This window comes from Trachymyrmex cornetzi, unplaced genomic scaffold (assembly GCF_001594075.2).
Source record: "Trachymyrmex cornetzi isolate Tcor2-1 unplaced genomic scaffold, Tcor1.1 scaffold861, whole genome shotgun sequence".
NCBI lineage: Eukaryota > Metazoa > Arthropoda > Insecta > Hymenoptera > Formicidae > Trachymyrmex > Trachymyrmex cornetzi.
In genome coordinates this window covers 177,305-189,735 of record NW_017300203.1, presented here as the reverse complement: position 1 = coordinate 189,735, position 12,431 = coordinate 177,305, and the positions used below count along the sequence as shown (strand labels likewise).

Genomic DNA, 12,431 nt, shown 5'->3' with positions numbered 1-12,431 from the left:
TGCATATAATTTTTTCACGAAGTAAATGTTTGGTGAGCTGATAGCACATGGATACAGGAATCTGTAATTTATTATTTTTCCCAGTTTTGGACACAAAATACACCAGGAGCAGTTACACTAGCACGGATATTTCAATCGTGGAGAAGGAATTTTTATTCTGTGCAACTCTAATTCGAAGAACCGCGCAAGGAACATAAACGCTTGCTTTATCGGTAAAAAAGAAGACTCCAGCATCCCCTTAAGGTAACATATTTCTTGTTGACATTAAATAGAACACAGAGGCTTTTCATTTTATTGTAAAATAATTATTGAAGTAAAAGACCTTTTTCACTTTTCTCATGACGAGATTTTTAATTACAAAATTTTATTTTTTTTTTTTTATTGTTTTCGAAATATCTAAGTATCCTTAAAAAATAAAGTTCAGCTTTCCGTAAATATTTTTGCTAATAAATACGGGTATAATTATTAATAAATAAGTATGTATTTTGTAAATTTTCGATTCATAATATTGAATATTTTTATTACCTGTATTCCACTTGATGCTGCCATCTACGTACGGTAACCGAGGTATGATACACTTGCCGTATCACGTTGTCATAGTGACCACGGCTTGTTTGCATGTCGATGTAAATTTAAATCGCGATTTCATAATCACGCCAATAAACATTCACGATCAATCGACTTAAACGCATGTTTTTACAGACGGATAATTAGATTGCACATCGTAATGAACATCATGACAAATCTCGCGACTGAGAAGCAATTCGATTTCGACGCTCTACATCCGTCGTCGCTAGATAAACGTCCGGAGGACGAGCACGACATAGAAAAATCCACTAGTACTGTCGAGGAGATCCTGCAGCAGGTGCAACGCGAATTGTGCCTGATCAAGTTGTGTTGGCCGGATGTTGCCATAATAACGGAGGACCTCTACGTACGATCACTTCCAAATACCTACCGTTGCGTCAATGACAAGGAGCGACTACTACTGTGGTACGCGGAAAACTTTCGACGGCAGTTCCATGCGAAGTATTCGAATCGCCGACCGTTATTGTTAGCCTGCGAAAATGAATACCGTGTACAAGTGGGTAAAATTTGATCTCGAAAAAGCTATGATCCTTGGCTGATAATCACGAATTCTTGCTGTAAATTAGTGTAATAATATCAGTATAAAGAAAAAGAAATGTCTTGAAAAAAAAAAAGAAAAAGAACTTGTCTTTTCTCCTAAATAAGTACTACACGAAAATCTTATGTTCAAAAAATTATTTCCTCTTCTTGTTTCAAATTACTATAAAAGTCTAAAAATCATGTAATATCGGTTTAAGAAAAAAGGTACATTATATTCGTTAAAAGCTAATCTTATAAAAGTAGCGTATTTTATATTTGTATTCGTAAAATTTTGTAATAGAATTTAACTTTTTATATTTATAATTTGCGAATGTAGAAGATTATTACAAATATGCCTAGTGAAACGTAAAATCAGCTGATTGCAAAGTCAGCTGTTTGTAATATCAGCTGATCGCAAGATCAGCTGATTAGACTATTGCATAGTTAAAATATTTGAAATGTAATATTTAAAAAATTGTTCAAAATGTCATTAACGTTCCTTTAAATTGATAACTCGTATCGGCATTTATAGTAAAATTTTATGTATAATTCTCATAATCTGTGAGAACAAGAAGCGATTAAAAAATTTGTATATATACTTGTATCAAATATACATAATGTACATTAAGGATCAGGATATATACATAAGTTATTATAGACGATAAAGAGATTGAGAGCAATGGAATTTTTTATCTTGATAACATTTAACTTAAGATTTCGCACAATAATTTGATTAAAAATATTCTTAAAAATATAATAAGGATTACTTTTCGAAGGATTAAAAAATACAAACGAACTTTATGGATTTTTGTATTTATTTCTATTTTTTTTACTTTTTTCAATTTACAGTTTCATTTTATACAAAGATAAAACTCGTCTTTACAAAAATTAAAAGATCAGAAATAAAATATGTACTAATCGTAATCAATTATCATTAAAATACAAGAAATTTTTTTGTTGTTTTGACCTAATTTAAATCATTAACATGAGAAGAATACTTAATAATATAAAAGAGAATCGCAAAAAATATACGTCGCGACGAGAAGCGCTATTAGAATAAATCTTTTTCTACTTTTCATAGAAATTTGTATCTACAAGTATCAAACGAAGTACGCTGCCGTATCCGGAAATATATACATGGCGTGGATGTGTACAATTCATCAGTGATAACATCGAGTATCAGCCACTAGCCAAAGCTTTCATTACGGTAAGTAAACAAACTATCTGGAAAGAAATGATTTGAGATTTTCTTTTTTGTATATTTCCTTTTTCAATGACATCGTCGCGCGCAATCTGAATAATTTTTTTTATATAAACGATTAATTAATAAATGATGATATTAATTTGAAATATTTGATAATTCTTATTCAGAAATAATAAATTTCTAAACGTAAACCTAAATGTAACACTATCCTAAGAGGTAGTTAAACGTAGGAAAAGAGGACTTTCATGAGCATCGCGTTCACTATGCGATTTGTCAAATATATTTTTAAAAACGCAAAAAAAAATCGAAAGTACTGAATATAATAAGAAATAACGCATTTACACAGTCTCGGTCCACAACTTTGCTTTAAAAGATCTTAAGTCATAAGTCGATAGATATTAAGTGACAATAACTTCTGTCTTTAAACTGTTTTTGCGCAGTCTTTAAGCTTTAACCGTTAGACTTAAGCGAATTGAGCAAAACTCAATTCTTACGACCTAAGAGCATAAGTTCTGTGGCCGATATATAATTACTTACGGCTTACGTCTTTTAAAGCAAAGTTGTGGACAAGGCAATACTGAAAAACTTAAGATTAATTACAATGTAATCTAACCTAGATGATAATTACTAAACACTTTGGTGAAACAATTTCACTTATATGTTCAATTCATATACATATATACACATATAAAATAAAAAAATTTGGTAACTATTACTAAATAGTTTAACCAAGATTTGGAAATTGATAATAAAGCTAGTTGATTATTACTAAATCGTATGATAAATATAACCAAACGAACTGGTAAATACAGCTAAATTACACAGTAATAAATACTGACTACTATGGCAAATATTACTAAATTAATCTATCATAAAAAATTCGAATTTTTACTTATTTAATTTAATGAATATTATCAAGTCGTTTGGTCATAATTACTGTATGATTCAACAACAATTATTAAAGTTATTGTTAACAATTTGGTAACTACACTCAGAAAAAGACTGTTGGCAATTATACAGATGACATTTATCTCATTTGTCTTCTATATAATTATATCTGAGCTTCGGTCATATAGACTTGATTATACAGAAAGCTCGACTAAATTTTATATGCTAGAAACGACCATCTAGCGGCAGTCCTGACTATGTTTAGGCGCTTAGTTGCACCAAATAATCTAATAACTATTATAAAATTAATCAGTAAATCTATTTTCATTTTGACAATAATTACATATTTACAAATAATTACAAATAATTAATTATTCATTAATATTAATGAATAATTTGGTTTTAAGTATCAAATTGGGGCAACTAAACGATAATTTTACTTTTCTAAATACATAGTAATTATTATTATCAAACAATTTATTATTATTATTATTATGTTTGGTAATATTTATTAAATATTGCGCCAATCAACAAAATTTAGCAACTATTACCATATATATATATTTACATATATGTAGAAATATTAAATTTTTACAGCTAGCTCGTACCGTTAATTCTTTGAGGGAATCCCTTTTTTGACTTCTGGATCCAATCTTGTAAACGTGTCGAAATGCGTTGTATGTGACCCACTTGTTTCATTGTACTTACAGGCGAACCGTGACGGTGCAACCAATCTAACAATTTGTCGCAATACTTCACCATTTCGTTGCATCCCGGTGGCAAGGCATCGGGGTAATTTTGTCTCGCAGTCTCGTTATCCATATCGTCATCATTGTTATTATTATTTACGGCATCAAATGTCACTCCTTTTACGCTATTTGGAGGTGGTACATATGGATGGTGAAGACTATCTATTATACTAGTAAGACTTTTACTGTTTCTGGATGTTTTTGATTGAGGAACGTTTGCGACTGGATCACTGCTGCTAGTCGACGTTGATGGCATAGAGTTTTCATAGTTGAATTGAGAGACGCTCCCGGACGATTTTTCCATATTCGGTGATTGATTGTTCTGTGTCCTCGATGATGGTTTCGGGATGTCCATGGTTGACGTGAGTCCTGGGGCACTATGTTTTTTTTTATTCCCGTTTGGTAGCGTGTTATTAGTTTGTTGCAGTTGCTGGTGCTGTTTTAGCACATTCAGCGCTAACGTCGTATTGTTCACCGTGCCGTTGTTCCTAGCCAGATCATTAATAAAATTCATAGTAGTCGAGTATCCAGCTAAATGAAAATAATCCGCAGGCTTCGTCGTAAATGAGTTTAACAAGGCTGCTGCCTTGTTTAGATCGCCCGATATCATATTGTATAAATACGGAGAAAACATAGTGTCACTGACTATTGGTGCTCGAGCCGATGTTGAGATATTATTGGGCATCATGCTGCCGGAAGAACTATTCTCGAGTTTTATTCTTTTCTGGGACGGACCGGCTTCAAACTCCTCAGCTCTCTCGGTAACTCCAGAAGTCGATACTGGTAATCCCAACATCGTGGCTTGGGCCGTTGGTGTCGATCTTGATGAAGAACCACCCGCTCCACTATTGTTACTGTTGTCGGAACTTGATGTTAGAATATGCTCGTAACCTGCCAACGATGTTCCCGACAGTGTTGTTCCCGAAGTTTTTATATTATTCACTTGAGATATTATTTTTTCTTCCGCCTTACACCATCCTCTCAGAGTTGACTCTGGCACACCAATATCGCGTGCCACAGCAGCCTTCGATTCTCCATTATGTACTCGATTAATGGCGTCTATTTTTTCTTGGGGCGTGAGAGCCCTCAACGGTCGCTTGCCCGCCTGTCGGGATTCATTCCGCGGCATCGTACTTCTAGATGAACTCGGCCCAGGATCGCCGACGTTCAAGTTGCTCTCAAATCTACCACCTACCATGTAATTTGGACGATAATTGCTGGTGTTATGTTGACGACGTGTCGGTCTACGATCTCTTCGATCCACAGATCCCCCCGATTCTGGGGAGAGATCCAGGACGGCGGCTTCTTGTAGTTGAGCCAGCTTGCTGTTCTTCGTAGTAACAATGACACTTGGACACTTAACACTTTGTTCGCTGATCGTCTTATTCTTCTTTTACCAATTCGATGCCGATTAATTTTCGGAGCACTATTTAACTGAGTATTTGGCTCGCGATTGATATTTAAAACCAAGAATAAGTTTAAAAAGTCAAATTATATACATTCGTTTGGTACGGGCATACGCACAAAGTTTCTCTCCGGACGACGAACGCGATGATGACTGGTACGAACGCGGAGATGAGAACGGAACGATCCGTACGCCGCGCTGCCGGTACGGCGTGTGGCGCCGATTCGTATCTCGCACAGTAGTAAATAATACTGTGTGTAAACGCGGTTACGCCGTCGCAGCCGGTCGGGGGAGTAGTAGTACTCGTTCCTCCTCCGTGGTGGAATAGCACATGCGCTCACAGAGAGTAATAAAGAACTTTTTTATGAATGAAACAACTCGGTCGGTCGGTCGGGCGGCTACAACCACCACCTCCTCTTTCTCTCTCTCTCTCTCTCTCTCTCTCGCTTCTTCCCTCTCCTACACCCTGCTGCCCTCCGTCGAAGCAAGGCACTCTTGCTGCCGTTGCTCTACACCTTACCGCTCTCCCTCTGTTCCTCTCCCGTTGACGTCGCTAGCGCGAGTAAAACGGAGCGTGTTGGTACTCCCCGGTATACCTCACCGCTCTCCTCCGGACTTGCGACTGCAACAGCCAATCCGAAGTGCGCGCGGGAAACGATATTATTGCTGTACCACGAGGAATAGCGTGGTTGGGGTAGTAGTCTGAGCGTGAGCGAGATAGACGAATCGAGTGAAATGGAGATGGCGATAGGTACATACGTTCCGGCACGGAAGATCGCGCACCGGCTCCAAGAGTCCAAGATCAATTTTCAGTTTTCGCCGCAGCGTGTTTCTCGTCCTTGTCCGAGGACACGGCTTTTTTTGTTCAAGTTTGCGAACGTAGACCGCGCGATCGCGAATCCCGAATAACACTACCGTGAGATGCGGCGTTTGTTTCGCGTTACGTCTGTCTTTTCGTTCTCTCGAGAATACCACGTTTTGGTCCAAAGTGACCAACGCGATGCTCGCGAGCGCGAATGACACCCTGAAAGATGCGCGTTCGTTTCGCGTAGTGTCTGATTTTTCGTTCTCTCACGATACGAGCTGATCACTACTCTAAACTCTCACAAAGGCTCACCGGATACTTCGCACTACCGTGTCATCCGAATACTCGTGTCGAGCGTAACGACCACAATAGGACTGACTGCCAACTCCGTTGCCGTCGCGGCAGTCGACTTCGACTGGTCAGTCGCCCCACCACCTGCGCGGTATTTTGCGCGCATCTCCCCTCCTCTCCATCGATGAACATCGTCTCGTAACGCCGGCGACGATGGTTCATCCCTCCTACCTACCCTATCATCCCCGGCGAATTGCTCGCGATACTCTCTTCCAGCTTCCTGTGCTCTTCGTCGCGCTTCTCTTTTGTACTTCATTTTCCACTTCTCCGTCATTTGACCCATCGACAACGATGTCACGCGTAACGAGAGGCAGGACGTTCGGTTTGCGACGAATGGGTATCGTGAATTACCCTACCCTATAAACCTAGAAATGCAGTGTGAGTTAATATTCGTGGTGGTGAGCACGAAGTTGTACCAAGAGTGGGGATGATGTAAGGAAAGAATTCTTGGAAAAGAATTTTTGAAAAGATTTTTTCCGACTCGACTCTACATTGTATCCCTTCTTGTTTTTAACAATATTTATTAATCGTTTAAGCAAAAAATAATTCAAGCCTCTGATACCGGATGTATCCCCGATCACATTTACATAATATTTAGATATGTGGATCAATCGAATGTCAAATCTAAATAATATCTTCAAACTGTCGAAGCGGTTTCGCGAACCACATGTTGTATGGAGAAAGAACAAGAAATGCGTATCCATCCAGTACGAAACGAACCGCTTTCGTACTTTTACATAATAAGAAAATTCCGTAATATTTATAACATTTGCCAAGGTTTCCCGGTCTTTTGTGCGAAATATGAAAGCTTGAGAAAGAGAGAGAGAGAGAGGGTCTGAAGATGTCGGATGCAGCAAAACCTTAAATCCTTCCCGCCACCTCCGCCGGCAATCCCCGAGGGAGAGCCGGATTTACGAGCGCGCGGCCTAAAATCCGGACTACGGTACGAAGCATTCGACGCGGAGACCGGAGTTACAACGAGCGCGGCGTGGCAAGAGAAGAGAAGAGAAGAGGCGAGGCGAGGCGAGGCGAGGCAAAGCGAGACGAGGCGAGGAGAAGCAAGGCGAGGCGAGGCGAGGCGAGGCGAGGTGAGGTGAGGCGAAGCGAAGCGAGGCGAGGCGACGAGAGGAGAGGCGCGGTAAGGAGACTCGCTCTCGCGATAATTCGCGGGTAAATTTACCGCGAGTAACCGTCGCGCTTGCACGAACGCGAATAAGCGACAAGTGTGTACCTGTGCGCGCCCCGATATCCCGCGGCCTCGCCGGCGATACACGCGCGAGGACCGACCGCATTTCGTCACGTATACCTGCTCGTTTTTCATCGCGCGACCGTAGCGGAGAAAGACAGCGAGAGCGCGCGCGAGAGAGAGAGAGAGAGAGAGAGAGAGAGAGAGAGAGAGAAGCGTCCTACTCTCGATAATTATCGCTGTCCCCGTGCACGTTTAGGATTTCAGAGCTCCAACTTTGCTAAAATCTCGAATGAAAGCGTATCGCGATGATGACAAGCACGAGCACGGCTGCGTGCGTCTTTTTCAGCTGTCTTTGAGATTTATTGTTTTTGTTATAGTATTATAACGATGGTATTTTATTATGTTTAAGAATAAATTCTTTATTTCAAAATAGTATATATGTTAATATTTTAAATGTCTTGATAAAAATAAGACAAACAAACAAATTTTTGTTTCTATTAGGAATGTTTTTTTATTAATGTGCCTCCAATTTGTGTGTCTATCCACATTTTACTTATTTTAACATATAGTTACTAAAATAAATAATAAATGTTAGCTAATTGTTTAAGTTAATATTGCATAAATCATTACTTTAATTGTACTCATCACTTCAATGTACATTTATAACACAATGTTCGTGTAACATGGCTAAGTTTAAAACCTTGCGGTATTACTAGACTCATATAAATTTCTTATATTTTCCGAAAAAATATTTGCTATAACTTTAATAGTTAAAAAATTAAACGTACTTTGTGTCATATACATTAATAATTTAACTTAATTAACAAGTATTTTCCTTATTTATTTTAGTTTTCTTATTCACTTTTGCTTATGACTTATTTAAATACAAAGGTACATATATATATATATATATATATTAATAAGAACAGACACAATAACAGACAGTTACCCTATATGTACGTATATAAATATGTAACATAAAAATTTGGAGTCTGTATGCTAGCGACAGAAAAATAACAGCGAAAATTCTCACGAGCTTATAGTCTAAACAGAGGTACGAATGAGCTAAGGAATTATCGCAAATAATCTTAGATTCGATCGATTTGGAGTTCACTAAAGCTAACAGAATTGTAATGCCAGGCGAGATTATAATTAGTTAAATCACGTTAAAGCATATCAGTTAGATACTATTGGAACACGGATGGATAACTTTCAAACCAAATTGCGGATGTACATGAGATCGATGATTTCTCCCGTGAAATAGCAATGTAACGAGACATTCGAGAAACAATAAGGTGTTCCGGGAAAAAGACAAATGGAATTAATATACTTGATAAACCCATGATGACGTTTATGTGAATAACATCTTGATTGGCTGTAACAGTGACTTGGCTCGATTCGTGGTATCGTCGGAATTAATTCGGTGTATAAAGGAAATAATTTTCTCTTTTTAGGGACGGCCGCGACGCCGCTCCGCGCCGCTCGTATCTCGTAGTCCGCGTATATCGCGGAGAGCAGCTGACCCCAGTCCCGGGCGTGAAATACGCGCGGCGGTTATGGCGTTGCTAAGAGCGCGGCGGCAACAAAAATATGATTTCGCGGATAAGGCGCGTTGGCCATCGGCGTGGCGCGGCTTCGATCTACGATTAACGAATCGAGTCTCGCGCGCGCCAACATTGCGTCGCGAGGAAGCGTTCGCGACGGCAGGGAGGAGAGTCGATGGGCGGAAGGGGGGGATGTGATGAGGGCGATGGGCAACAAGGCGACGACGACGCCGAGAGGAAAATCGATCGATGGCGTCCTGGTGTTATAGGACGACGAAGGCGCACACGCACGTACGCATACACGCGCACGCACACACACACACGCACACGCACAAATACACATACATGTACACTTTGCACGCGCCGCTGTCGCGGGTAGACGCGGGTAGACGCGGGCAGACGCGAGCAGACTGAGTCCGCGCGTTCCACAACTCTCCCGTAGAACGCGAGTCGGATAAAACCCGTACAATTAATTTTCACCTGCTTCCCTCGAAGCGTATACGATGAAACGAAGAAACGAAGCGAAGCGGTGTCGGATCTCGCTCATCTTCGTCGTTGTCATCGTCGTCGTTATCGTCGTCGTTATCGTCGTCGTCGTCGTCGTCGTCGTCGTCGTCGTCGTCATCGTCATCGTCATCGTCGTTGTCGTCCGGTTCGCCTGCCTTTCGCGGAAGGATGTACACACGCGAGCGTGAGCGCGAAAACGCGTCTCGGACGCACGTGTGTACGATGTACGTGCAAGAGAGCCGCGGCGCGTGAGCGTGTGTACGTGTAAGCGCGTGCATGTACATATACACACGGCCACGGCGGGCTATTTGCGCGACATGTGTGCCGTCGCGTCGCGTCGTGGCCTGAGTTAACGGTCGCTCGCTATCGTTCCTTCGAGGCGACGCGACGGTGCGCTGTCGCTGCCGCTGCCCGCACGATAATATCGATAAACGACTCTCCTGCTCTTTTGCCCTGGCCATGGCGTCTCATCGTCGCCGACGGCCGATGCCCCGTTCACTTCGTTCTGTTCTGTTTTGTTTGCCAAAAGTACGAAGCATTCGCCCTTAATGATGATAATGTAATTATTAATCGGAGAAGATGGTACGGTAACGATTAAATGGGCAATTTGTTAATGATATGTCATTACCGATTCGTCGACAAGAATAAATGACTCTCCTGCTCTTTTGCCCTGGCGTCTCATCGTCGCCCGACGGCCGATGCTTCGTTCACTTCGTTCTGTTTTAGGCCTCTATTCTCTTATTCTCTAGGTATTCTCTAAGCATTCGGCCTTAATGATGATAATGTAATTATTAATCGGAGAAGTTTATGGTAACACGATTAAATGGGCAATTTGTTAATGATATGTCATTACCGATCCGTCGATAAGAATCCTTGAAATTCTCGAAAAAGTCCATTATATGAGGTAAAAGGAAAGTACATGTATATGCATTTCGATTTTCAGTAATAACGACTCTGAGAGACAAGCATCTCAATCTTATTTAAAAATGAACTATTGTTACTGTACTAATGTTTAAAAATAAAGTTATTGTAGTTTCCTTCCTCAGTATTCTTGATTTTTTTTTACACACTGAAAGATAAATGTTTGGTATTTATAACTACAATTATATTGCAGATTACTATAATTATGATTATTACTGCTATAATAATAACAGTAACTATGTGTATACTTCTAGCAACAAATGTATATAATTGGAGACCTAAAATGAATATAATTATAGTTGTTGTAACTTTTAAGGTTATAAAAAAGTTGAAATTACCATAAAAATAATTCAAGTAACTATAATTTTACAGTTATATTTAGGAACAATCATAAAAAATATGCTTGTTCCAAAATATAACTGTAAAATTATATAGTTACACTTGAATAACATAGTTACTGTTATTATTATTATTATAGCAGTAATAATCATAATTATAGTAATATATTATTATAGTCACAAATATCAAACATTTTTCTCTCAGTGTATGCTTGTAGATGAGAAAATAGAAAATTATTAGCCTCACTATACGTATTCTCTGAATCTGAATCCCAAGTATGCCACTAATACACATAATCAGTGAAATTCATAATGAAATTCAATTAAAAAGTCAATGAAACGTGGAATCCCTAATAAATTCAATGTATGTTGTATTGGAACTGAATGTGAATATCGATATTGTAGTATATTCAAACTTTTCCTTTAAGCGAATCTGAACTTCTAATTACCCAGTGGTACATTTAGAAGTAATAATCATTGATATTCAATGATTCAGATTTAGAGAGTATCAATTTGTTGAATTTATCCATTTGTCAAAGATCAATGAAACGCACATCGTACGAACCATTAAAAAAAAAATGCGCGTATCTGTCATCACCGGCTGTTTGTCGTCTGCGGAAGCTTCGACGAAGACGAATGTCAGTGTCACGTTCAGCTCGGTTAAACTCAAACCTGTGTGCGAGAACGGTACGCCAAGTGCGAGGGAAGGAGAAGTAGCTTAGATAGGAGCGATAAGATAGGAGAGAACAAGAAAGGAGATAGAGTTAGACAGAAGAGGAGAGTTAAGTTCATTCATAAAAAAGAAAATTATTACGAGCGGCGAAGGAGGAGCGCGCGACTCCCGCAAAGTGAATGATACCTCCTGCTACTCTTACTTCTCTACCTCCCCCGTTCACCGACCCCCCTGGCTACAGAACGGCGATTACCCCCACCATGTCGCCCTGCGCCGTCCTTGCAACCGTGAAAGATCTCTCGTGATAAACCTCGATTCTCTCCCCCCCCCTCTCCCCCTCTCTCTCTCTCTCTCTCTCTTTCTCCCTCTCCCTTTCTTCTCCTTTCTCCCTTCTTTCTCTTCTTCTCTCAAATTGTAGCGCGTTGATAGGAAATCCCACGAAACTTCGACCTTGTCTTTCCCGGAACTTCTTCGAATAATATCGGGATTAATACCCGTCAAGAGAGCACCGGCTGTTACTGTAACTCGGAAAGACTCACGGACGATATATCGAATACAGCTCGATATAACGGAACGTTTGCAAACCTGCGCGCTAGAAGTGGCTAACCATCCTCGACCCGTTGACCCCTAAAGTTTGCAAAGCGAGAATTCACATTTCGTGAATGGAGTGACTCATGAATGTATATCCCAGTGTCTCTCACCTTGAGCACAGTACGTTTGTTCATGCGTTGCATTCATCGGAACACGTGC

At 39.8% G+C, this 12,431-nt stretch overlaps 2 protein-coding genes across 2 annotated transcripts; one reads left to right on the top strand and one right to left on the bottom strand.

The window, feature by feature from the left end:
• Positions 1-736: 736 nt before the first annotated feature.
• Positions 737-2,436, top strand: LOC108769149 (dynein regulatory complex subunit 7). The gene is made up of 2 exons (XM_018519978.1): positions 737-1,084; positions 2,189-2,436. Exons 1-2 carry the CDS (start codon positions 737-739, stop codon positions 2,348-2,350), a joined length of 510 nt encoding a protein of 169 aa, XP_018375480.1. The 3' UTR covers positions 2,351-2,436.
• Positions 2,437-3,796: 1,360 nt separating this feature from the next.
• Positions 3,797-5,256, bottom strand: LOC108769148 (protein distal antenna). The gene has a single exon (XM_018519977.1). The coding sequence runs from the start codon at positions 5,144-5,146 to the stop codon at positions 3,797-3,799; it is 1,350 nt and encodes a 449-aa protein (XP_018375479.1). The 5' UTR covers positions 5,147-5,256.
• Positions 5,257-12,431: the final 7,175 nt, after the last annotated feature.

What these genes read in the sequence shown, in the direction of transcription:
- LOC108769148 (XM_018519977.1), bottom strand. Translation starts at nt 5,146, where the DNA reads ATGGTAGGTGGTAGATTTGAGAGCAACTTGAACGTCGGCGATCCTGGG.
- LOC108769149 (XM_018519978.1), top strand. Translation starts at nt 737, where the DNA reads ATGACAAATCTCGCGACTGAGAAGCAATTCGATTTCGACGCTCTACAT. An exon ending in AAAATGAATACCGTGTACAA is followed by an intron (nt 1,085 to 2,188) that starts GTGGGTAAAATT and finishes TACTTTTCATAG; the next exon opens with AAATTTGTATCTACAAGTAT.